Raw genomic sequence first — 26,407 nt, 5'->3', positions numbered from 1 at the left:
GAGTGCATGCACAGTCACGTACACTCACACACTCCCTTTCTGCTGTCATGCAAAGCTAATGCAAAGGCGTCCAAAGAACGATTGATAGTTTGCAGTCAACACAGACATCTCAGCTCCTCACTACTGTTGTGTATTTACGACAGAGCTCTCTGCTGTAAATTATGTTATGACATGGTGATTTTGACAATTAACCTGTCGGCCATTTGGCGTGTTACAACATGACATGCTGTTTGGTTTCCTCATCAAACTTTAATGTTCGATCGGTATTGGAATAAAAGGCAAACTAAGGAGACCAGAAACTCTTTTTGAGGGGAAAAAACAAGGGGAAGGAGGTTGATGTTTGGAAATAAGGAGGAATGGAAGGAAAGGAGGAAAAGGACTTGTAGGAGAGCACATTTTCAGTTCCACTTGGTTTGCATGCGGTGCTGCCTGACACGAGAGGGAGGGCGAGGAGGAAAGGGAGTGCGAGTATAAATAGCCGTTACATAACATCCCTTTGTTGATGCCAAGTGGCGGAACGGAAGGAGAGAAGGGAAAGCGCTCTGACCTTGTTTTTCAGTGTTGTCCGCCCCCACCTCGCCACCGCTCCTCTCCGTCTCATTCCACTCAGGGTTTGTCGTCATGGATACAGACATGCTCTGTGTTTACCCAAACTACAGGGGGCCCCTGAGATGATCGACCATCCTTCCTCTCTCCTTTCTTTCTCTCTTTCCTTCATCATCCTCTGCAGCTATCAATCTGTTCTCTCCTTGACCACCACACATTACATCACCTCTTCATCATACCACTCCAGTCTTTGCTTTTCAAGTGCTGCAACAACACAGATGGCGTCTTGATACGGCAGCACAGATGTCAGGGCCGGGTGTGTAAAAACCAGCACAGTAAAACACTAGAGAGGCAGCACCCGGTTCAACATGACGGTCTAGGTTTCCCCTTCTGATTTATGCACATCACATCATTTCTCAAGAAACCCTTACATAAAAGTGTGCCGGGGTGTTTTTCCTTTACTACGGTGTTCCCTTTCAAAGTAAAGGCTTTTTCTTTGTTTCAATGACTCACATCACCCAGCTTAGTTCTTAGAAACAGGCCGCTTAAAAAAAATGGATCCTTCAGTCTGCTGCTGCAGGCTGAAAACTTCCACTGCTGGAATAAAACAATAAACTCTTACATGACCAATACAGTCCCTTTCTCGCCAACATTAATCAAACAAACTTGCTGCTTACACAGTGAAATTTAGAAGCTCAGCTAGCCTGCATGCATAACATGAAACAGGCGTGCTGGCTCGACGCTCATCCTGCACACCCTCATTGTACACAGTTTCTCTGACACGCCACATCCTCGAGCTGAGAGCTGCAACGTTTAATAAAAATGATAGGCAGTGCAAAATGAACGTGATTACATAAGGACAAAGTTGGCAGAGTTTGAGTTTGCGGGAGAATGCTGTATTGCGGAGCATGTGTGATATGTGGGTGTGTCCTCTCTAAATTGGCATGTGCCTATGTCGGAGACAGCTGACCCAGTTTTACAGTGTAAAAGAAGTCAGTGGGTGGATTAGCTTATGCACTCTCCAGTATGGGTGTGCTCATACTGTACGTGTGTGTGTGTGTGTGTATGTGTGTGTGTCTGTGCTCGTTATGTAATGGTGTAGGGAGGGGGTAGGAGGGGTGACGGTGAGTGCTTTTCCCTCTGTTTGCTCTGCTAGAATCAATGTGTGTTATCCTGGCCCTTTGCCTGAAGCCTCACCCTCGCCTCCCTCACCCCTCCTCACCCTCTTGACGTTGTGTTGGGGGGGGTGGCGGAGTTATGTGAGCAGCGAGACTGACCATCGCCCCCCCACACACACACACACACAAACACACACAACTGTCCTCAGTCCATGCTTTGAGCTGAAGTTGGTTGCCAGTGGTACAGCTAATTCCCCCTCTGCAGCCTCTTCTCTGTCATCAAGTTGCTTATTGCATGATGGCCTTGCATGGCAACCCCCCCCCCCCCCCCCCCCCCACCACCACCACCTCACCGCTATGCTATCTCTTCGTCCCTGAGTGTTGGCAGAATGTGTACGTGCAGAAGAGCTGCTGCTCAGTGGTGGAGGAGGGCCGGGGTGGGGCACAATAAGGCTCTGGAATTTGCTTTGGGGCACAAGCGCACGGTTATGTAATTGTTTCTTTGGAAGAAACATATCTGGGTTAGCCCTGCTCTGTGTCCTGTTAATAAGCTATACACACTAGCTTGTTTGGCAACTTGTTGGTCAGTATTTTAAATGTTATTTACAAAGATCAAGGAGTGAAAATTCCAATATATATAATCATGTTAGTAAAAACACCCTGAGGCAGAGACCTTGGAGCAGGGAGAACAAGGAATGTTTTGTCTGTTTTGCCTGACATTATCCTTGTGACTATCATTTATTTGTTTCCTCCAGTAGCCCAGTTTTACATCTAAGCTGGAAAGACTGCCGCTTATGTAACAAACTTGAGAACTGGCCTAGATACTGCCTGATAACATTCCCTCCCTCCCTACTGCTTACTCTTTTTTTCCCTCCCTTATTCACCTGTTTTTTTTTCCCACTTTTTACTCCCTTATTCCCTCCTTGGTGTCAGTCTCTGGCCTCCAGCACTTCTTCTCCCCTCTCCCCACCATACTTCCTGATTCTTTCTCTGTGTAAGTAGGCCAGGCTTCTCCGTCTCGTGTCATTTTTCACCCTGCTAGTGTGGCGACGCGGCTTCTGCTGGTCGAAGCCTTTCCATAGGCAGCAGCAGATAACAGTTCTTACATAATCAAAACAACAGCCCTGTGGGTTGGGACACGGTGTGCTTTCAGGCTCCAAAGTGTTCTAATTCTGCGTGACCCCATTCCACAGTAATAACTGCAGCGTTTAAGCCCTAGCATGGCAGTAAATCCAGGCGCTCTGCACTTTTGGATTAGGTTTTGTGGGGGTCAAGTCAAGACCATGTTGGTTGTATTGAGTGATTCATTATAAAAAGAATGATATCATATATGCTCGGTTTTGAAGAATTTTGAACAAAACCAGACCTGAATTTTGGCAATGGAGTCAGTCCACAGTTTCAGTATCATGTTCATTCACTGCTCTTTGAATAACTTTGCTGTTACATAATACAAACTGGAAGAAGGAAAATGTGGGTTGTCTTTCTGGAGTTAGCATGTAACTTTCTAGTTTTTTCTAAAACATTTCAGAAAATACTGAAAACTCAGCAAAACACACACCCCACACATTTTTTTTTTCATTTCTTTTTTATGTTATATTTTGGGGCTTTTACACCTTAATTTGAAGAAGAGAGGACAATGGATAGCGCAGGGAACTTGGAGACAGTGGGGTAATGACATGTGGGAAAGGGGTCACAGGGTGGAATTAAACATAGGCCGCTCTATGGGCGTGCATTTTAACCATAAGGCTGGTTAAATCCACACCCTGTCATGATTTGAAATGGCTTTCTGAAAGGAATAAAATAAGTTTGATCCTGAGGCACTTTGATGATTTGTTTGGAGAATGACTGGTTTGATTGATCAATTAGCAGAAATGCAATGGGCAGACAATAAGATTCATAAGACTTATTTTTCTTTTGTCCCCAGCGTTCTTTCTTCTGCCGTCTGACAGATGACAAGAAATCTGAAAAGTTCTTCCGTGTCTTTTACGACCGGATGAAGCTGGCCCAGCTGGAGATCAAAGCTACAGTGACAGTTAACACCAGTGACCTGGGAAACAGGAAGAGAGACGATGAAAGCCAGGACAAAGATGTCCCTGTTCGCAAAAAAGGTCAGAGGTCACTCACTAGAATCTAAACTTTGAGCTAATTTTACTGACAACTTATAACCTAGATTCAATTTTCCAAACAAATCCAGATCAGAAAGTTATTACTGTTCACCAAGTCTTAATCTTTGCTACCTGTGTCTGTTTAGCAAGAGACTCGGCTGTTGTCATGACAGACGATGTGAGAGAGCAACTGTTGGAGGCCTCGTCCGCCACCAAGAAGGCCTTTAACTCTTACCGCCGTGAAGCAGACCCAGAGGAGCACCTAAACTCAGCAGACGGCCAGCCCAGCACCGGAGACAAGAACCAGGATGATGGAGAGATGAGTTTTGTGATTGTCATCATGCAGCCCATCCTTCGCTTCCTACAGCTTCTCTGTGAGAATCACAACCGAGACTTGCAGGTGGGCAGATGGAGCTTCAGCTGCTGCTGGTTTTTAGTCTTCTAATGAGGGGGTCTCCCTTTCAGCCACAAGAATAGAGCAGGAGAAATATGTTGCATTTTTAACTATTTACATAAGTACTCATTTTATTTCTTTTTTTTATTACACAATAAGTTGTGACATCTAGCTGTCTTATGGCTTTACTTCAAGCCTCTTAGCTTCCTTCAAAACATACATGAATATCAATATGGCAACTTTGAATGCTGGTTGGAAATGTCAAAAAACACAACACAAGTTAAGTTATTCACCAACTCCTTGAGATCTCTACTCACTGTAGTTCTTGGGAGGACAGAGGGAATTTGCCTCAGTATGTTTTGTGTATTCAAATATGGGTCAGAAGATGTAGATGTTTTCCCATCTTTATTGGTGCCAACTTTGCTTTCTTTAGTATACAATTTGTGATCATGTTAGCGCACAAACCGGAAAGGAATGTTCTGAAAAACAAAAGATTTACATCACTGCGCTCAGCAGGGTATGGCTGTGGTGTTGTGACTGCAGAGTGGCATGCTTCTGGTGGGATGGTCAAGTTCAAAATAGAAATGTGGTTGCTCACTATGTCTGTCTTTTGTCCTCCTTAACTTCCATTGAGCTTAGTGTGTCACAGAGGGCACCTTTTCAAATCATCTTTTGCTTCACAGTTTTGTTTCTCTGTTTGGTCATTGTTGGTTTAATTATGGTTCATATCCAGTTCATTCATTATAGAACTATATATTTTTAACCAAACAAACACATTTTTCCTTCTCAGAACTTCCTTCGCTGTCAAAACAACAAAAACAACTACAACCTGGTGTGTGAGACTCTGCAGTTCTTGGACTGTATCTGTGGCAGCACTACAGGGGGTCTCGGCTTGCTGGGGCTCTACATCAATGAGAAAAACGTGGCCCTCATCAACCAAACTCTGGAGAGCCTCACTGAGTACTGCCAGGGGCCCTGTCATGAAAACCAGGTATAGAAAGAGGGCATGCTAAGGCTAAGCCGAGGCTGCACTGGAAAACTTTTTTGTACTTTTCACACCTTTTTGATTTTTTTCTTCCAGAACTGCATTGCCACCCATGAGTCCAATGGAATAGATATTATAATAGCTCTGATCCTTAATGACATCAATCCGCTTGGGAAAAAGCGAATGGACCTGGTGTTAGAGCTAAAGGTGAGTTGTCCAGGAATAGAGTAAAGAAATCGGAGATAAAACCTGCCCTTTTGTTTGAAATTAGGGAATGAATTGAGTCTCATTTGGGATTGTGGACCCTTAATGAGGGGAAAGAAAGTTTCCTCTCACAGAGGGATGGAATATGACGATCAAGTTACAAGTTTGAGACCGGACATTCATGCGTCTCAGGTCAACGAGCTTCCCCTGCTTGCATGCCAAGACAAAGAGCTGCAGAGAGCATTTTTCTAGAGTACCAGGGTATCTGTCTGTTTTACTTGGAAGAGGTCTGAGCTTAACCTTTCAGGTTTTTCCTTTTTTTTCCAGAACAATGCATCTAAGCTGCTTCTGGCCATCATGGAGAGCCGCCATGACAGTGAGAACGCTGAGAGGATCCTGTACAACATGAGACCCAAAGAGCTCGTGAGAGAATAACGCTTTGCATTTCCTCCTTCTCTCAGCAGCAATAAATTGTCTGGATGGTCATTAGGTATAATATAATACCCTGTACAAATGAGAGTTTATGTGTGTATGCAGGTGGAGGTGATAAAAAAGGCCTACCTGCAGGGAGAGGTAGAGTTTGAGGACACAAAAGAGGAGGAGGAAGATGAAGAAGAGGAGGAACATGATGCTGCTTCCCCTAGAAATGTTGGACACAACATTTACATCTTAGCTCACCAGGTCTGCTGTTCCTTCCTGTGTCATGCTTTGTAGGATCTGAATATGATACAATTGTTTGAAACAAGAAATTAATGGCTGTGTTTTCTTTGTACAGTTGGCTCGTCACAATAAGGAGCTATCCAATATGTTAAAGCCAGGAGGGACCAATGGAGAGGGGGATGAAGCCCTTGAGTTCTACGCTAATCACACGGCACAGATAGAGGTCAAAACTCACATAGAATAGCATAGAATCTCACAAAACAATTTTTAGATGCAGAAAACAAAAGATAAACCACGTGGACCTTCAGAGGCCAAGGTATTTCGCTTTTAAGATGTGACAGTGTGTCTCTGTGTCCAGATTGTACGCCAGGATCGCACCATGGAGGAGATAGTGTTCCCCGTGCCAAACATCTGTGAGTTCCTGACCTCTGAGTCCAAGCTGCGAGTGTACTACACCACGGAGAGAGATGAGCAGGGCAGCAAGATCAATGACTTCTTCCTGAGCGCAGAGGACCTCTTCAACGAGATGAACTGGCAGAAGAAGCTCAGAGGTAGGAACAAGATGCAGCATGTGTGGCATACTGAGAGGTGAAATGACAATCTAAAGGCAGTTATATCAGACAAAGAAGCATCTTTGGTTGTTTTCTAATGCATAGTTTAATTATGCAATACAAAGTTTTCTTCTGTAGGTGCTCCACAATCTTTTGAATAAAGCACATATAGAGCGAGAGAGAGAGCTGAGGTAAAGGGCCACCAGTCAGAGTCAAACACAGGCTGCCCGCTAGACTATAGACTCTGTACATGGGGCACATGATGATATTGCAAAGGGGATCATTACCTAACTGTTTCCACACTTTTTCTGTTAAGAGGTGCCATAGAAAAATGATCTAAACGAAAACAATACAACAGGAGGTGACTGTTTTTTACAGTTTGTGCAGACTCATGCAGCAACTCAGTGTAGAGCAGTGACACGGTTTGGGGAGTCTGTTTGGTTATCAAGAAAACTCCATTTGCTTTGATACATGTGACTTTTTCTTCAAATGGTCCCCTCATGCTGATCAGCTGATGTTATGCACAGCTTCAGCGTCCTGTTTTTTCCCAGAAAAGGCTTCATGCTTCATTATTGTGATGTGGCAAAGTGGATCATTGACTTTCTGACTGTTAGTGATCACAGTTATGAACCGTTGCCCTTACAAGAAGGCTTTGCACAGTTGCTTGAAAGTTAAAGAACTGCTTTATTTCAAGCATTAACTTTCTAGGTATAAAGCTCAAAATTCCCCATAATCGGGTGCTTTCACAATCACTCATGCGCTCGTAGATCTTTTATTATTTAAATTGACATAATGATCTGTTGGTGTCTCACACCAGATAAGATCCAGGCCAGACCTGAGAAACATAAACTGTAGACTGCATGGACACCAACATCATAACAGGGGTTTTGAGTCTTGAGGCTTCAATTTATTTGACCTTACTGGAGTTTGAAATACTCAGTGAGTGGAGCTCAAAGACGTTATAATAAACATCATAATTTGCAGTTGCATTTCTTTTTACTAACAGAAGTTTAGAGCGTCTGGAAAGACTTTGGTTAAAGTATCTTGAGAGTGGCTGTAAGAATCCTGTGGCTGTGGATTGGAAACTCTGTATCTACCATGGTTAGGAATGTGGTTGTGTGACTCAGTATGCCAGTGACAGACTGAAAACGTGTCCGGCGTATAACCCATCCCCTGTCGAAGCCATTTGGGTAAAGACCTGTGTGCCTAAACAGGATGAGCTGGATGGAAATTGGATGGAGGGATGGGTGTGTAAAACAAATCTACTGCAGCTCTAACTATGTCACTGTGTGTGTGCTTGTGTTGTGTCTTGTGTTTCCAATCTCTAAAAGCAGACAGGGGCTTTCCAACATTCTCTAAACTGTGAACATTTGTACAGTAACTTTATGAATCACAACTGAGAGCTCTGCTGCTCACGCACACAAACACACACGCACAAACACACTCACTCCAGCACCCACTCTCAGTCACACTTCTAAACCGAGTACAAGACTGCATACCCCCACACACACAGTCTCTCACTTCAAAGGGGATGGACAGAGAAAAGTCCCTGCATCTGTTACTGTTTTCTACTAAACCAGAGGATATAAAAAATGAAATTACAAGTCTGATATTTGTCAAAACGACATGTTTTGAGTCTTTAATTTCGATGCTTAAAAGTTGATATTTCACTTTACATTATTAACACACTTCCCTGTTTTTTCTGCATTTTCTGTAATGCCTTTCAATAAAAAACATTCCCTTTGTGTAAAATACTTTTTGATCACACATGTATTGTTAAACGAAATTCTCAAAGCTGCTAAGTTAAAAACTATTTGGGTGATTGGTGTATTGTTAGAATCAGTATTTTTTTAAATTATCCAGTGGTCTTTGCTCTGAATATACAATACTTGACTATGTTTTATGTCTTTTGTATTACATGTCTCAAGCTTCTGAACTATTTTTAGACAAAAACATGCAGTCAGAATATTTATACATTTTCGTTTTCTCAGAAAGTCCTTGATCTGCTTAATCAAACTGCATGAAATCCCATTTTGAAAGTGTATCTGATGATTTTTTCTCCTCTTCAGCCCAGCCTGTGCTGTACTGGTGCTCCAGAAACATGTCAGTGTGGAGTAACGTTTCCTTCAACCTGGCTGTCCTCATGAACCTGCTCGTCTGCTTCTTCTACCCCCTGGAGGGGGTGGATGGAGGTCAGTCACACATCAGTAGCCTCCTGGGTGTGAGAGCAACTTTTTGAAAAACATCTACCTTAGGTTATATTAATTTGTAAGCTTTTTTTAGATAAAAATCTGTCATGCATATAAATCAGTCACCATCTCATCAGGGACTTTTTAATGCATGTAGATGTTGAGCTCATGCTGCCCTGCAGAGGCATATTTGTGAGTGTTGCAATTTTTAGACTTCTTTAGAAACAGGGTCAAAAAAAGGTGATGTGCTAATGATGCAAAACAGGAAGGATTGGACTTGCTGACATTTCTGTCTGCTACTTTCTGCTTCTCTTGCCTTTTGCAGCCTGCTCTGACATGGACTAGATGTGAAGAAAATATCAAAACAAAGATAGTTTGTTCAGAGGTGCAGCAGTAGCATCAAAGCCTTGATATACAACCAGAGATCAAGGAGAGAGGAAAAGCATCACTGCCGTATTATGTCACCAAAATTAAAGTTTGTCCCAGTGCACACTACGTAGTTTGATCTTGACATTTACGTCACATTGTGATTAAAAGGGTCTGTGAGGTAGGTCATAGGGTTTAGTCACCAGCACAGAAAGACTTTGAAGATCTGACTCTTGATCCTTCTCTTAGGCATCAGCACTGACCCACAGATCTCCTTTTACTGCAGAAGTCTGATCTGCTGACTTCTGATCCCATGACCAGGATTAAAAGCAGGACCTTAGAAGCCCTCTTCCTTTGTCTAAGACACACACCCACCTATCATCACTCACACGCACACACACACACGCACGCTGATAGATTTACCACAGCCCATGTTGTCAAAGCTGTGAGCTTATATTTGTCTGTCATTACCATGGAGACTGAAGTAAACACAGGAGCGCCCACTGTCATTTAGTCTTCCATAAACAAAAATTACAATCACTCAGGTAGGAAAAAGTCAAAGAGCATCTATCAGATGATAAAAAAAGTCATACATCATATTTTACACTTCAAAGAAAACTGCCTACTCAGCTGCCAAACCCTCCTTATTGAGGTTTGTCACTAATTTTAGCTGGTTTAGTTTTCCATTCAAAACTTTTCCATGCTACTTTTATTCGTACGAAAGGTGAGTTATGCTCAGATGACTGTTTCTTAATTTGAATAACCTTGTTGCCAATTCAGCTATTTTTAATCACTGAAAAATGAACAAAGGAAACAAGTGAAATACAAGGATGAGAGAATATCCAAGAATTTATAATAAAACATTTCAACACATTTGTTTATATCTATTTTAACCAGTTTACATTTTTTTAAAGATCATGCCTTGAAAAAAAAATCATTGTGCAAAACTCTAATGTCAAAAATTCACAACATTATGACAAATGATATATAGTGATTTCCTTATATTAATGTTGTATATGCACATTTTTCAAAGAAAAATGTGAAGAAAAGGCAGGGCAGAGTAATTACTACAACATACACAACTTCAATAAGTCCTAAAATCATATTGAGCTCTGTGTATCATTCATAAATCTACTCTTTGTAACAAACAGAGGGCAAAACAGCACTCAGGGCTGACTTTTTTAATCTCTCCAGAGTTGCTTTGACCATCACGTGAGCTTCCAGCATTCTTTTGGCCTGCTATAACAGTCACCTTTATGGCTCTGGGCCCCTTCTCTCTGTCTCTCACTCACACACACACACACACACACACACACACACACTCACACTATGTTTGCTCGTCCTCCTCTGCTCTGGGCTTTAGAATGGCGGTTATAAGAGCAGGAGATCTGGGGCAGTGTGTTCTTCCTGCATGCATGACTGACTGTTATTAGATAAAAAGCATTAGCTGGTGTTGTAAACTCATAAAACATGCTTACATGCTGCCATACATGTTTGAAGCCTTTTTAACCGTTGGTTTTATTCAGCCCACAATAATCTGCCCACACATTAGCTCATGAGGTATAAGTGTAAGGTTTGTGAGTGCACGTAAGCGCCCCTCTTTCAGTCTGCCACATCACTGGAGCTGTGCGCTGCTCCCTCCCCATTCCTCATAAATCTTTCAGCTGAGGTATTTTTAGAGATGGCTGTTATGTAAGTGGCACCTGTCATGTGATCTCCACTCAGATTGGGAGGGGGAGGAATCTAGGGGAAGGGAAGGAGGTAAGGAGGGCTCCCACACCCACATTACTCTCCCTCTGCTTTCTAATCCACAGACACTATTTTTTTATATCCCCCAGTTCTGCACCATTCTCCTTTTTTTATTTATTTTTCTACCTTTCCAACGTCAACACATTCCTTTGTTATGTTTTATGCATTCCTGTGTTGTCTGACGTTGATCTGTGACAACACACACTTGCACGCATACTAGTCTTGTGTTTCACCAAAGAGGGATTAGTTACACATCAGCAGTTTGGTTGGGTGTGGTCTTGTTTTAAGGCTGGTCAAACCTGGTCCAGGGTTTCAGCCTGAGTGATTTGTTGCAACATGAAACCCCTGGCTAAAACACTAATCCTGGATCAAACCTAGGATCAAGGAGAGCTTCAGGTGGGCTCTCTCTTAAGCTTAGCACACACACACACATACAAAAAAAGTATGTCATATACTTTTGGGTGTTATGTAACTGGCTGTTTTTGAGTTCAAAGTCTCCCTAATGAAGGCCTAAAGCCTGCCTGAGAGGCAGAACAGAGCAGAAGCCAGTTTAAAATCTGTTGATCCAGACAAGGCTTCTTTTAAGCTGCAAACTGCACAGTCATCATCTCAACTCCAATCCTGTACATATGGTTTCACATTTTTAACAGGGATGTCAGATTCAGCCGTTTTAGACATGTTATTTGTCGCTTACGCTAACACTGACAAGGTTTATATCTTCTTGTGTATATTTGTTGTTTCTCTCCCGCAGTTGTGCTGGATCCCCACCTGTCTGCTCTGCTTTGGATGGGAGTCATGGCAACGCTGGTCATCGTTATTATTATGCCTCAACCGCTGGGCATCCGTGCTCTTGTCATCATCACCATCCTCCGCCTCATCTTCTCTGTTGGCCTGGAGCCGACCCTCTTCCTCCTTGGTGCCTTCAATGTGAGTATGACGCCTTAAAGGGTCAGTTCACCCAAAAGATGGTACTTAGTCATGCAGTAAGTTTGGCTGTTATTATCAAATCATTGCCCCGGAAATATATTTATGGTTTTGTGGGTGGGACCTAATGAGTAACTTGAGACAGTCGCCTTGAGCTCAGGGAAACTGTAATTATTTTTAACCTGCTATTGACAAAACAATCAACACAATAGGGATGTTAATTCGCTCTAAATAGATATGAAAGTATTTCAGAAATTGTTTTGAAAACCCACCAGTGTGGAGTTTTTTCAAAACACTATGTCTCCAGATTTACCAGGAAATCAGGGAAAACAATATTATTGGCATTTTTATTGGACCTATTTTTACTAAACAGCTGTCCTTGGCAGCTACTAGCAGGATGTGAGCATAACAAATAAACTTTTTTTTGTTGAGCTGGGATAGAGGCAAGAGACCTGATCGTTATGTGTTTAGTGTCTCCTATGTGTGAAAGAGTGTTTGTCATTTTCCCCTGGGGAACCTCTCAAAGCACACAACTTTCATTTTACCATTCATAAGCACTACTGTTTGTTCTTTCAAATTACGCTAACCTGAACTGTGACAGCTCCAGTTTTTCTTTCAGCTCTCACCCGCACCCATGCCCATTTGGCAAGCCAGAACCACAGTCTGCCTGCAGTGTTGCGCCCCCCCCTCCCCCTCTGGCAGCGCCCTGCTGTGTTATTGGGTGTGAAGTGCGTCACTGGACCCTAGAGAGAGTGTAACACCTTCTCTGCACTCGCCAGAGATTTTCTAGATGTGCTCTTTAACACATAAGCACACACACATGAAAAATCAAGTCTTGTATGAAAAATACTCTATCATCTGTTCCCTCATTAGCTAAGTACAGAAAACAAGAGATTGTGTCCAAGCAGGAGATCAGCGAACACGTTTCCATGGCTTGCAGTACCCTGGTCACTCATCTTGTTTACATACAGCTGGTCAGACAGAGGTCATGTGTCACCCTTATTGTTTTTTAAAACATTTTTAACCTATCCTACCCAAGTGTTTTCTCTACTTCAGCAGTAAAAACTAAATCAGTTGTTATTCAGCATTGTTGTTATTCTTGGTGAGACCTTAATTTAATTACTATAGGAACAAAACACTCACCACTGATGACCTCTCCCTTTATAATACCCCACAGCTGTCACAATGGTACTTTCCTTGTCCTAAGCCTTTTACCGTGGATGCTCTCTCTTTAAAAAAAAAACCTGTGAGAAACCCGGTCACACACATACAGGACCAAGAAGTCTGGTTTCTGCAGCATGTATCTGCAGGTGCTGTGTTAACCAGGTTTTTGTTAATCCCTTCCCATGGTTTCTAGTTCACAAGGTTAAAGAAAAAATGTTTCTGCAGAGAGACAATATGCACATGTAAACACACTCAAAGTGTCATTTATATTTAAAGACCGCTCTGACATGTTACCATCAAAACAATCTCTCTCTGACCCAGAACCCCTTGTTTTTGTTTGTTTTCCTTACAACAAACAGTCTACTTCTTAAACAGAGAAAACTTTTGTCTTCCAGGTATGCAATAAAATCATCTTCTTGATAAGTTTTGTGGGGAATCGAGGAACCTTCACACGTGGTTACAAAGCCATGGTGCTGGACTTTGAGTTCCTCTATCACCTCATGTACCTCATCATCTGCAGTCTTGGTGTGTTTGTCCACGTCTTTTTTTACAGTCTGTTGGTAAGAGAAACACAAACACACACACCCTTTATGTACATACATGCTGCAATAAGTGCTTAACCATCATATACAACACATCTCCACATCTCCACATAAAAGGGTTTACACAGGCAAATGAAAAAGACAGTATGAATGCAGCCAATTTTGAGTAAAATCATGTGTAAAATAATCCCTCTCATTTTGGATGTGGCATTATAACTTACCATCATGGTGCATTCAAGGACCTATGATAATTACAAGCCTGATTTTTACCATATTTGGTTGTGTTGTAGTGTTGTTGCAGTTTGGTTAAGTGCTGTTTACTGCTTCCTCTGATCTTCTTTATAAAGTGTCAGACTGAATTTGTCGGTGTTAGGACTGTTTTTACACACACACACACACACACACACACACACACACACACACACACACACACACACACACACACACACACACACACACACACACACACACACAGGCCTGAGCAGCTCCCTGCAGATGCCAAAAAACATACTGCATAACTTTTATGCTGTAATAACATGATGCTATAAACTTATTTAATCCATGTCAGGTAGAAAACTGTGGATTTAGAGGGGTAAAAATATTCAAAGATATGTTTGCAAAGACATCCAATCAAAAGTATGTATTTGTGTTTGTTGCTTCTGGTGCCCCTTGCAGCAAAGTGCACTGGTATTCTTTTTTGGCTTCTTAGAGACGTTTATATTCTTTCATGTGCTTTGGCCCTGTAGCTGTTTGACCTGGTATACAGAGAAGAAACATTGCTCAATGTCATCAAGAGTGTGACCCGTAATGGACGCTCCATTGTGCTCACCGCCGTGCTCGCTCTCATCCTGGTCTATCTGTTCTCCATTGTCGGCTACATTTTCTTCAAAGACGACTTCATCCTGGAGGTCGATCGTATCCCAAATACAACTCTGAGTGAGGAGAAACTTCTGTCACAAATAGCTTACAGTTTAACAATTGTTTTTTGTATGTAGAAATACCATAAATAATCTAACCTCTCACTTTTAAATTTCTAGAGAATGGAGCAAGTCTGGCCAGTGAGTTTTTGTCCTCAGGAATGTGTCAGGGAGGTTCTGATGAGAACTGCACTACAGGAGACCTGCAGGAAGGTAATATACACAGAAATACATTTTTTTTATTGCTTTGAAAATACTTTTAAAGTCTCTTAAGCTATTTTTCAGTCATTAAAAAACAATCATTAAAATAAACTTGTTTCGTCATGCATAAATCATTTTGGAAATGACATAAACAAGCTCAATTTAGGATTAGGTTGGATAAAGTTGTGAGGTCAGAATTGGAGACAGCAGAGATTAGATCATGGAGAATGAGAGAACTCAATACTCACTATAGGATAAAAACAGCTTGAACTGACCATAACATGAAGAAAATCTGTAGCCTGAGGGGACTGACAAAAGCAGCAAATCAATAATTTTTCTAGACTGGCTGCCATATTTGAGCCAGCGTGTTGCTCATGTAGCAAAGGTTTGGACTGTCACATGGCTGCTCTTTGACCTAAGAAATTGACATGCAACCTCCTCAGCCTACATGTGACATCAACATTCAGAGTCCTAAAAGGTTTACATGCCTGGAAAGTCCCTGCATGTCAGGATGTCTGGTGTCCTCATTATTAAACTAGAAGACACAGTTATCTTTGACTCAGTTTTAAATGGGTTTGGGTGTCCTTATGTAAAAGATCATGGTTGGAAACATTGTCTGAAAAACAACCCACAGAATGACGTCATTTATTCAGTCACTGTCTGACAGCTTACAGGTAAAGAAATTCATAATGAAGATTGAATAAATCAGTCCTAAATACCCATGCTTTGTTTCTATTTGCCTCAAATTAAGTTCAACCAAAGCTGCTGTCACATTCCAGCGTATAATCTAACACTTTTATTTTGACTGAGCATCTCCCTGTTCTGAGCCAAAACTTGTAAACAAGATTTCAACAGACACAAGTCCTGCAACTAAGCCAAGGATGATTCATTAGAGTTAGCATTGTATATATAACATTGTGAGCACCATATTACATTGCATACATAACCTCATTATAAACTATACCATAAAAGAAGTATGAGTGAAGGAAATACATTTATACCATAAGGTGCAGCATCATATCTCATTTTGGAATTTCCATAAAGCTGCTGTCAGGCAGAAACCTTGTATCTCCATTTTTTATTTTTTTGTATTTTTCCAAAAATGAATGTTAGTGGGCATGACAAAATGTCTCATAAATGTCTCATAAATCAAAATATTTAGGTCCTTGTGGTACTTATACCAGTATTCTGGTTGTAACACACTTTTAAAAACATTATACTGTGAATGAAACTTCCTGATGCTGCAGTTATTCATCTATCTGCTAATGGACCTCTATCATGAACTCATAAACTCAGTTTAAGCCCCAGATGATATTAAAAACGTTTTCTTTCTCACTTTACATCGTCTAAAATGGTTTGACTTAAGCTTGCCTGTCTGCCCCCTCAGCTTCTGGGGATAACGATGAGGAGGAAAGCGACATGGAGCGGACCTGTGACTCTCTTCTTATGTGCATTGTCACTGTGCTGAGTCATGGTCTAAGGAGTGGAGGGGGTGTAGGTGATGTTCTCCGAAAACCTTCCAAAGAGGTACATCAACTCTGATTAGGCCCTTGACTGCACTGTGACTGTGTGTGTGTCTCTGTGTGCGTGCGTGTTTATGTATGCATGGGAGTGTTTAGCAACCCCAGCTGCAGCATGGGGTCATTAGTCGGCTGTGTGACCATTGTGTGCAGGAGTTGTTTCTATTTCAGCAGTAAAGAAGTTTCACAACATTTCCATCCAGCTGCACTACCCCCGCCCTGTTAGAGAATCAAACCTCAAATAGACTTCTACTGAATTCCGTCTCAACCACTAATGATGTCAAAAGAGGATGTAAATGTCTTTCTCACGTATCTACAACATGCACTTGTGCTGTCTTATGTGATTCATTTTTGAAGTAAATCAGCTGTGTGATTCTCACATGGGTGTCAGAATTTTTCTGTTTGTTGCTTTAGAAAGTTTTTTTTATAAAAGTGTGAGCATTAGCGTGTGACTGCATCAGGCTGCTGAGCACCACTGGGTATTCCCCTTTTAAAAGCTGTCAGGCACACCACACCCATTTACTTTTAGGGGACATAACTTAAAACGGACTGAATTAAAGTGTTTGACCTGAATCATGGTCCTTCTGGTTGTTTAAACAAACTCAAATCAAACACTTCTCTCCTATGATGCTGTGGACTGTTTCAAACTGTGTCCCACCTAAAGACAGAGACAGCAGGTTGACCATCTTTCTGCCGTCTCTGTTTCTCTAGCATCTGTCAGGTCACACTTGCAGTCTAGTATTACCATTAACATCCATGATGGCGAAGGTTAACCTGGTTTAGAAATCAAAACATCATCCCCAACACATGTTTACATAAAGAGCTGCCCTTTGGGTCACACGTCTAAATGGGACAATCTGTCTAAATAAGTCCTGCATGAATAACTACATGTGCTCCTTACATTTACTTTGAATTATGCTCAAACCTTTTTTTAAAAGTATACTAGAAAGTTGATGATTACTTCAATTTATGAAAGATGTCATACATCTAAAGGTTTACCCTACTTTCCAGTTAAACGCTGATTTTCTTCACTTTCCCAGGAGCCACTGTTTGCAGCCAGAGTGATATACGACTTGCTGTTCTTCTTCATGGTCATTATTATTGTCCTCAATCTCATCTTTGGTGTCATCATCGACACCTTTGCTGATCTGAGGAGTGAAAAACAGAAGAAAGAAGAAGTGCTGAAGACGACCTGTTTCATCTGTGGTGAGATTACTCAGCTGATACGTTGAAAGAAGTGTTGTTGACTCCCTATTGATTTTATCTTAGGTGCAATATTCTGCACGTTGCACAGTTGACTAGTGCTTAAAGTACCAGCTTTTTTTTATCAATTAGCCGCTAAAGGAATAGGGTCTTACACATTTTTTATTAGCTTTGGCTTGGGGAGCTAGCACTGAATATTTATCCCTTTTTCATACACTATAGAATTGACTTAGCTATTGACAGAAAAAAAAAAAATTGTTTTTTTTTGCAGAACGAATTATGATACAATACAGTACAATTAAATATAATAAGATTTATTTACCCTGTTACCTTTTTACTGTCTCCTTTGAGAAATGTTCCTTGGACCCAAATACAGCCAACATGTGTAGCTGCCTCGACAGTAACATCAATAAATTGAAGCAATACAAACAAATAACACTCCACATGTGAAGCAGGAGCAGGAACCAGTGAAAACAACAAATGGCATGTGTTGCACATGCAACAAAACACAACATGAACTAATGAGTAAAGATAGGAGCACCGTGATGCTATTGTGCAATCATTGAGAATCTTTAACATTTTGATTGAGGAAGACACAAGTTAGTTTTTAAAGAGGCAAGCTTTTACTGGGTAAGCTCATATAGTGTAACACATGAGTTGGGGGTCGCATCAGTGCAGAGCCACTGGATTTTGCTGCAAAAAAGTTTGTTTGCCACCCCAGAGTAATCCTTAACTTGAGTTACATCAGATAACACTTTTACCAGTTATTTATCACTTTTTTTCTGTAATCTTATGTGAAACAGTTTTCTCAGTAGCATGTGCTGATGTAGTATTCACAGGATTTTGTCCTTAGAGTCAACCCTCTTACTTTCCAGTGACAGGATTACTTCTCTAAGCATGAGAGTACCCTGCCAGCTCAGCAGGGCCGCGCTCTTGTTGGAAGAACTCCATGTTTGAAAGGCCGTGCGTCATTCATACTCTTCCAAGATCCATCGCATGTCAGTTGGTTCACTCTGTTGCCTGTCAATTTGTTTGATTTCTTGGTGTCTTTGTGGTTTCTGCTCAGAGCAATTGTAAAGGTGCAAGAAGTTTTCAGGAGCCTGCCCCCCCTCCCTCCTTTCACTTCACTATCGTTCCAAAGAAGGCTGAGTCATGTTGAGCTTCCTGCTCTGCTCGCCTCCATTATTCATGTCTGTCTCACACGCACTCATTTTCTCCCACTCATTCACTCACACACATACTTAATTGTGATAGCATATGTTATTTGCAAGTTTGCTCATGATGCAAACTGAATTTCAATGTGTGTTCATTTTACATTACAATTGTTCCAGGCTAAACAAGTGCATGCTGCTGTGTTTGTGTAGGTGTGTATGCGTGTTTGTGAACATGTTTTGAGCATGCGTGTGCTTGTAAGGTCAGGCAGTGAGGACAAGTGGAAAGCATATGGAACGAGAACAGTATTATGTCACCATGCAGCCATCAGCTGTGACTCACTCATGTTAAAGAAGGCCAGGACACAGGGGGAGCTGCCGTCTCCATGGTTTCAACAAGGACCACAAGGGAACAGGAGATGCAGAGATTAGAAGCCGACCTCCATGGGCTTAAGTGGCTCTACATCCTCCTGCTCGGTTTTATAAGCCATCGATCTCTCACTTAGTTTTGTATTAGGGTTTTAGATTGAGCTACATCAAGTGCTTCCTGTGCAGATTTTTACCTGAGGATGAAATGAGTTTTGGCCAAGAAATTACGATCAACTTGAATAAAAAGTTTCCTCCCATCTTGATTTCTTTTGTCAGTGCAAAACAAGAAGCACTGTTTAACTGGAGAGACATAATAATGAGTGTTCCCCCAAGACCACTCAGTTTGGTTATCAGTCTTTCTGGGATGAAAATAAAGACAATACCCGGTTTGCGTTTTACCTTGGTCATATTTTTTTTTATTTTGAACACCTATTTATAAAGTAAGCAGTTAAACCCAATCCTCCAAATCCTTTATCTACTCTGTATTCCCACCTAACAGCTAGAATTGCATACTCCTATAAATATTGAAACCCTGGAGTACAACAGGTAGGTGCAAAGTATGGCTTTCATATTAAAGCTCCTGTAAGGGTTTTTTGACTGGTTATTAAACAGACTGAAATTAATTATGTTTCCCCTTTATGAGCTACAAAAGCAAAAAAGACCATCAGCAATAAGACTCACTATTTCTATAGAGCTATTTTAAAACCTGCAACCACTGTGAGCAGTACGTGTTAGACAAGGTCATTAATAGCATGTTGTTAAGTCTGTTTTTTTATTTCCACACCAAATATCTAAAAGAGTGATATGTTTTGGCTTTTATACAAAAGCAGGATGAGATTATTTTAATTCATGAAGCAATACTGAAACATGCGCAGGATAAGATCAGAAGAAGAAAAACAACAACTCAACCCAGAAGTTCCTTGCAGGAGATATTCAGTAAAAAGAAAAAGGAAAGTAGGGAATGTAGTGAAATAATAGGAAACTGGATGAAAGAAAGCAATATAAAAAAGATTGAATTATATACATGGGTATATCATAACCCTTTTTTCTGTTGATTTAATCCCTTAAAATCTCATCCATGCCTTTTACTCTTCCATTTAGAAAGGAAGCCCTAAAGACAAACACGTCCATACAAACACATCTTCATAGGAATCTGTATATTTATTAGCTTATAGTCAGTCAAGTTGAACAAGTTCTGAAAATAAAAATAATAATGTAAAGGCACAAAGAAACAGAATCAAGAAACTTTTTGTGGCAGACAGGCCACATTTATCTTACTGACTAAAAAGGGAAACTAAAATGAGCTGCAGACAGAAAAAGAGCTCATTTAGTTAATCTACCTCAAGGACACAACAGCAGCACCCTTTATCTGTCTGACATGAGGGATGCTTTATTTTTCACAGCTTATGTACTTTTGTATAAAGTTGCATTGAAGTGTCTGTACTCTACTATTATTTACCAGAGCTGTCTGATGTGCTATTCACACTCTTAGATATAACTTGCACCAATTAGTAAAGAGCATTTCATTCATCTTTTTAAAGGAAAGGATCGCTTTAAAAGTTATAGAAGTGCATAACTGGAAACTGAACACCTTTTATTGCTGAAGAAAACCGCCTCAAAGCACTAGCTTATCTTAAATGTATGATTATTTTCTCAGGGACTACTGCTAAGGACACATTAATATCTGTAATATTTCCTGAATACATGTATTTAACCAACTTTTCTAAATGTTTTCATCACTTTCCCCACTTTAATGACCTTTATCCAAAGAGTAGCAATATTCAATTTTCAAGTTAAGGTAGGACATCAACTGCTGTGCTGCTGAGTGGAAGTTTACGCCTTTGTTTTCTGAAATGTTGTTCCATTAATAGAGTCTGTTATTTCTCCTCTGCAGGCCTGGAGCGTGACAAGTTCGACAACAAAACAGTGACTTTTGAGGAACACTTCAAAGAGGAGCACAACATGTGGCACTACCTCTTTTTCATAGTGCTGGTAAAAGTGAAAGACTCCACCGAATACACCGGCCCTGAGAGCTACGTGGCTGAGATGATCAAGGTAAATAAAAAGCACAAACACACCCTGAAAACAAACATCCGCCTCTACAGTTCATTGTTTGGGACGACTTTTTTCTTGGAAATGGATTACATTTAGGTAACTCCGGCACTTTATTTGGATTAAGTATTAATCCCCATGCTGAATAGGATCAGGAACAGCAGTGTTCTTTGTGTTTACAGGGATAATAATTGGTAAAAGATATCTTTTTCTGCTCTTTTCTTATAAATAACATATACCCCACACTATGTTCTTCATATCAAAGCTGTTATGTGGAGTTTTTATCTGCTATTGCTGATTTAATTAATGCTGATTTTGTGGCTCAATCCTGAATTAAAGAGCAGTATGACTGCTGATTACTTTTTTGTGCATGTTTTTTTTCTTAGTATCAGCTGTAGACAAAGTTTATCATTTTATTCTACCGAGTCAGTCATGGAAACATGCACTGGCCTGCCCCCCCTTACCGCACACACACACACACACACACGCACACACACACCTTAGCACAGTAATGTCTTCCTCTTTTCTAATCTAACCTGACAGATATAGCAGTCATGCACATTCAATGACATAACAAACAGGAAGTCTGAGGAACAAGACAGCACATGAGTTGCAGTATTATCCTAAAACTGCTCCAAGCATTACAAGGGCTACTGGTTGGTTCTCTTTCATTTATATAGTAGCTGGTTTCACTGCAGACCTGGTCCTTTAAAAACTGATTGTAGATTGTAGGAGCTCACATGAAAACGCTTAACTATCCAACTGCAGCAACTTCCTGTTGATGTCACACTTTTTGACACAACCCCAGCTTCATTCACTTTTAGTGAGGTATATAAACATTTCTGAAATGAAAAATGAAATGATTGGAATGTTTTGTGAACTGCAGGAGCACAACCTAGACTGGTTCCCACGGATGCGTGCAATGTCACTGGTGAGCAGTGACGCAGAGGGCGAGCAAAATGAAATCAGGAACCTGCAGGAGAGGCTGGAGTCCACCATGAGGCTGGTAGCAAACCTATCTGGACAGCTGACTGAGCTCAAGGAGCAGGTACTTCATTTTTGTATCTCCTGATGACCAACTGGAAAGTTTTTGGCGGCCTTGGCCAAAGTAATGAGAGAGGGCCACGATTTTGTATAGAACAACAGTGTTGAAAAAAAACATTAAAGATTGGTTTCCTACACTTATTTAATCACCATAACTATACTCAGACAATATTGGGGTACTATTGGCATGACAGTACATTTTCAGTTTTTGTTGTTCATCTATCTTGAATGAGCTTCTTCTCTTGAAAAAGTAAAAAAAAGCACATTCTTTGTTGAAAGGATCAAGTCAGGAATATGCCTATTTCAATTTTTTCCACTTTAGTTTCTGTGCAGTTATCTCAGCTTAGCATAAACACTAGAGCCAGGGAGGAGCAGTAATCCAGGCTCTGTCTAAAAGCAACAAATACAACTGGTTTGGGAACTACCATGTTGAAGCCTTTATTCAAGCATCATGGACAATGCTATCTTGTTTTTTGGGGCTAGGAATGGCCATATTGGTATGATAGAGAGGGGTTGAAAGAGTAGAGGTTGAGCAGTTGGTTAGCTAAGTTATTGAAGTTGTAAAGTTATCCACTCCATGTGGACAACTAATTAAATACCTGTCCAGTAAACAAGCATTATTGCTGACAAAATCTGATTCAGTTTGTGGAGATAGTTGACTGAAGTAGTTTATTAGTTACACTCAAAAGGCTAAGATAGCTAGCGACTTGTTCATCTCTGAGCTAAACTATTTTTGTACTGATTGTTAACACATTTAAATATCTTGTGAAGTTTGACATTTTAAAATGGCCTTTATTGGGATTAGACGGTATAAAACATTAATGTAGTCTCAATGACGTCGCCTATTGGTTTCTGAAGAGGAGTTTTTATGCCCCAAAATGGCAGTCACAATACATTCAACTGAACTTTTATCAGTACTAATACTTGCATATCTGTCAGTGAACTGGCCACATCCCTAATTATGTGAACTCATGTGTACATTTTATTCTTAATATAATCAAAACAGATGAGTTATCAGAAAAAAATCATCCCATTCAGTTACTATGAATTAAGAAATTAGCTTTCAAGACCAAACTGTTTGTGAACCAGGTTATAAACCTGAAAAATGGAGGAAGAAGTGCTTCCTGGACTAAAAATATGTTGCAAGTCTGAGGTGCTTCTTGGATAGGGATACATGCAGTGTTAGAAAACAAAGTGAAAATTCCTAGGCACTCTCTTTTATGCCTTAAATGCCTTTATTTTCATGGTATGGTCATATTGTCCTTAAAAACACACTTCTATGTGTTTCAGCAACAGGAAGTCAAACAGATGTGTGGAGTCAGTAAGCCCTTTTAAAGTGGTTTATTCCACTTCAGCATTGGCTTCATTTTTTAACACAAGAGGTTTCTGGTTGTGATTTACTCACTTTGGGATCCAGCATCAAGTGACCAGTTGAGAAACTGCAGGTTTTATAGCATTTCTGTGTTGGCTTCATGATTGAGTCCCAGAGATTGAAGCTTATGGTAACACATTATATCATGTTTGTTTAATATATATATATATTAAGTAGGGTCATACACCAGATTGTTTTCATGGGGCTCAAATGTCCTATATGGCAGGAATAGCGTAGAGTTTACTGGTCTTCAACCTTTTATTTCTGTGTTTAGAATGTTGCAGCCTAGCTTTTTGAGACGACAAAATAACATGAAATTGGGAGAATAATTGTGTATACTGTGGCTTATGTATTTCTTGCAAGTGAAACATGGACCGAGTCATATATTGCTTTTTTATTACAGCATGTTTTTAGGAATCACCAAAGGAAACCAGAGAGCAGAGGGATAATGAAAACTGTTGTTTTTGTATCCCTGTGCAGATGACAGAGCAGAGGAAACAGAAACAAAGAATTGGTCTTCTTGGTCATCCACCTCACATGAACATCAATCCCCAGCAGCCTGCCTGAGGGCCCTGTGGGTCCAGTTTCACCAGTGCCTGATCGTCCTGACAGTGAGACATGTGTTAGTCAGGAGAAAACCCAAACGTGTCGATCTTCAGTTTGTATATAGGTCAATGTCTGACTGTACACTCGACCAGACACTCCTACAGTATGTGTGCCTCTGAGTTTGTGTCTGAAGTAAAAGTTACGTGAGTGTGTTACTCACAGCCTGTAGTGAGGAAGTGTCTGTGTGGGTGCACTGTGCACCAAGTGCCTCAGGATCCGAGAAGCCAGTCCTGTAAGAATTTCAAGTTAAAAAATACTGACATTAGCTTTAATACCCAGAATGCCTTATTCTGTTTTACCACACTAACAGCATGCCAAAGATCAGCTACTGTTCCTAAGGGAGAATTCCTCTCGAGTGGCCTTGTGTATCGAGGTTTTCAATCCTCAGCAGTGCACCAGCAAACTCAGGTCACATGTGGATCACAAGGTCTGTTCAACTCTGAAACACTTTATTTAATATTTTGCTTTTTTCTGATAGCAATAGGCAGACTCAGTGATATGCAATGTCTAATTAAGATGAACTATATTTTGGTTACTGTTTAATGCTTTTATATTTCAAATGATACTATCTTTATTTAAAATATGAAGACAAACAACACCTGTGAACAATCAACTTACTTCTGAACAGGTTCCTCAGTGCTGTTATAAAACCATAACAGTGTTTTGTTATTAACCTGAGGGCAAGTGTTTATCACATTTATAACTCTTTTCTCTCTCCAATGGAGGTTATATATGCTCAAAGACACTTTAGAGGTATTGTGAGGTATTGTGAAATAATATTGAGCTGGTACGTTTTTCTATAAATATTATTATGAATGATGAAGTCATAAAAAAACTATGAATGAGCAGAAAGAATTCAGGACTGCCTCACTCTGAAGTCAATTTTATGTTGTGCTTTATTATTATAGTGATATGAAGTCACATAGGATTTGGACCATAGATCCAAACTTTAAGGGTTTTGGGAGAAACTTAAAATCTGATTTTTCTTTTTCTCTGCACTGAATTATTTAATCGTCCTTTCATACATTTATTCCCTAAGCACTGATATTTTTTGTAGCACACAGATTGTTGTTTTGTTTTGGTTGGTCACTTTGTTAAAGACAGACAAATAAATGCCTGTTTGAGCTACTGGGTGCATGAGAAAGACAGAAAAAAAGATGACATAGTAAATGATATTAGGAGTGCTGCTTGACCAAACTGTACTTTTCTATGATTAGATGGTTTGTGTCTGAATTGTACATTCCATTCCTGGAGTCTATTTAAATAAAGAAGTGTGTAAAATGATTTTTGGGTGAGTGCTGAAAACATGTGAGACTATAGGTCAAACGGATATTGGCATTTTCCCCTAAGTGTACCTTATTATGTATTTAAGTGCTGTTTTGTTGATGACTCGTATGGTTCCATCGCTTCAAAGCACTGCAGTCAGATGGATGAATAGCCTCACAGAGAAGTCAGTTTGGATTGCAGACAGATGATCTCTGAAATCTTATCAGTGGTGCTCTACAAATGAGGAAGTGTACTTATCTCATCACCACGGTGAATGAGGAAATATGTTAGTATGTTGAGCACTAACAGAATTTGCACGTTGTTAGTTTTAATTTGACCTTTTTGGAGTTTATCAAAGCACAGGAAGGCTTCACATACACTTTGCAAGCTGTAAAATTGTGATGTACATGGTGTCTTTCAGTTGTGTATGATTTTACTATTAAAAAAAAGAATGATTTTTGCAACAAGATAATTGTATTACCAAAACTATAATTGTTGTGATTAATGCCAAGACTTTTATCCAAACATTTATCAGTGGACTGATTTTTTAGTTTAGAAGTTTATGCAATACTGTAGCTTGTTTCCAACAAATAACTCTATCAGAATACATCTTCATTGAAAGATTTCTGGATTTTTTTTATTTATAACAGAATTAACATTAAATGCTAAAAGGGGTTTTCTCTAAGAAAGTTCAAAATGTACAAGCTCCATTGTCTGAAGTTTTAAATTCATTACAATTTGGTGTTTAGTTGTACAAGTAAACACAGATTGTTTCTAAGGGGCTTTCCATCATTGTTTGTGATCTAATTACATCTTAATCACTTAGATCTGTGTTGTCGTCATTTTGCAATTATGAGTCCTGTAGCCCAGCCCAATTACATTTAATTGAACACAATGCAGGAATGTATTTCAATACTTTAATGGGTGGTAGGATGCCAGAGTTTTGAAGCTCTAATTAAGAATGAAGGACATTATTTGTTACTTGGACAGAGAGTTCTTTTCTTAAACTATTCAGGGATATCACGTGACAGCCAAAATTTCTTTACTTGTTTTTTAAACACATAATTTATCTCCATAATGTGCCACCTAAACTGTTAGACTGATCTGAAGAGTAAATCAAACTAAATTAAAATTGTGTGGATATCCAATTCAAAAGTTGCTCTCTCGGTTAGGCTATATTTTTTGTAGATTTTGCTAAATGTCTACGCT

The 26,407-nt window shown here is 40.2% G+C and overlaps 1 protein-coding gene across 1 annotated transcript in view; it reads left to right on the top strand.

Moving 5' to 3' along the window:
* The window catches only part of LOC117810213 (inositol 1,4,5-trisphosphate receptor type 1-like), an 83,672-nt gene extending 57,649 nt beyond the window's left edge, over positions 1-26,023 (top strand). Inside the window, exons 44-61 of the mRNA XM_034679914.1 lie at positions 3,589-3,772; positions 3,916-4,169; positions 4,954-5,154; positions 5,245-5,355; positions 5,680-5,775; positions 5,890-6,033; positions 6,128-6,235; positions 6,371-6,563; positions 8,633-8,755; positions 11,619-11,794; positions 13,351-13,515; positions 14,244-14,433; positions 14,535-14,627; positions 16,003-16,142; positions 17,176-17,341; positions 20,753-20,913; positions 21,797-21,958; positions 23,807-26,023. Of these exons, the coding sequence (XP_034535805.1) occupies positions 3,589-3,772; positions 3,916-4,169; positions 4,954-5,154; positions 5,245-5,355; positions 5,680-5,775; positions 5,890-6,033; positions 6,128-6,235; positions 6,371-6,563; positions 8,633-8,755; positions 11,619-11,794; positions 13,351-13,515; positions 14,244-14,433; positions 14,535-14,627; positions 16,003-16,142; positions 17,176-17,341; positions 20,753-20,913; positions 21,797-21,958; positions 23,807-23,893 (2,754 nt within the window). The 3' untranslated portion in view covers positions 23,894-26,023. The remainder of the gene's footprint in view (positions 1-3,588; positions 3,773-3,915; positions 4,170-4,953; positions 5,155-5,244; positions 5,356-5,679; positions 5,776-5,889; positions 6,034-6,127; positions 6,236-6,370; positions 6,564-8,632; positions 8,756-11,618; positions 11,795-13,350; positions 13,516-14,243; positions 14,434-14,534; positions 14,628-16,002; positions 16,143-17,175; positions 17,342-20,752; positions 20,914-21,796; positions 21,959-23,806) is intronic.
* The last annotated feature ends 384 nt before the right edge of the window (positions 26,024-26,407 follow it).

This window comes from Notolabrus celidotus, chromosome 1, assembly GCF_009762535.1.
Source record: "Notolabrus celidotus isolate fNotCel1 chromosome 1, fNotCel1.pri, whole genome shotgun sequence".
NCBI classification, from domain to species: domain Eukaryota; kingdom Metazoa; phylum Chordata; class Actinopteri; order Labriformes; family Labridae; genus Notolabrus; species Notolabrus celidotus.
The sequence above is the reverse complement of the archived record's forward strand: the minus strand, read 5'-3'. Positions and strand labels throughout refer to the sequence as shown.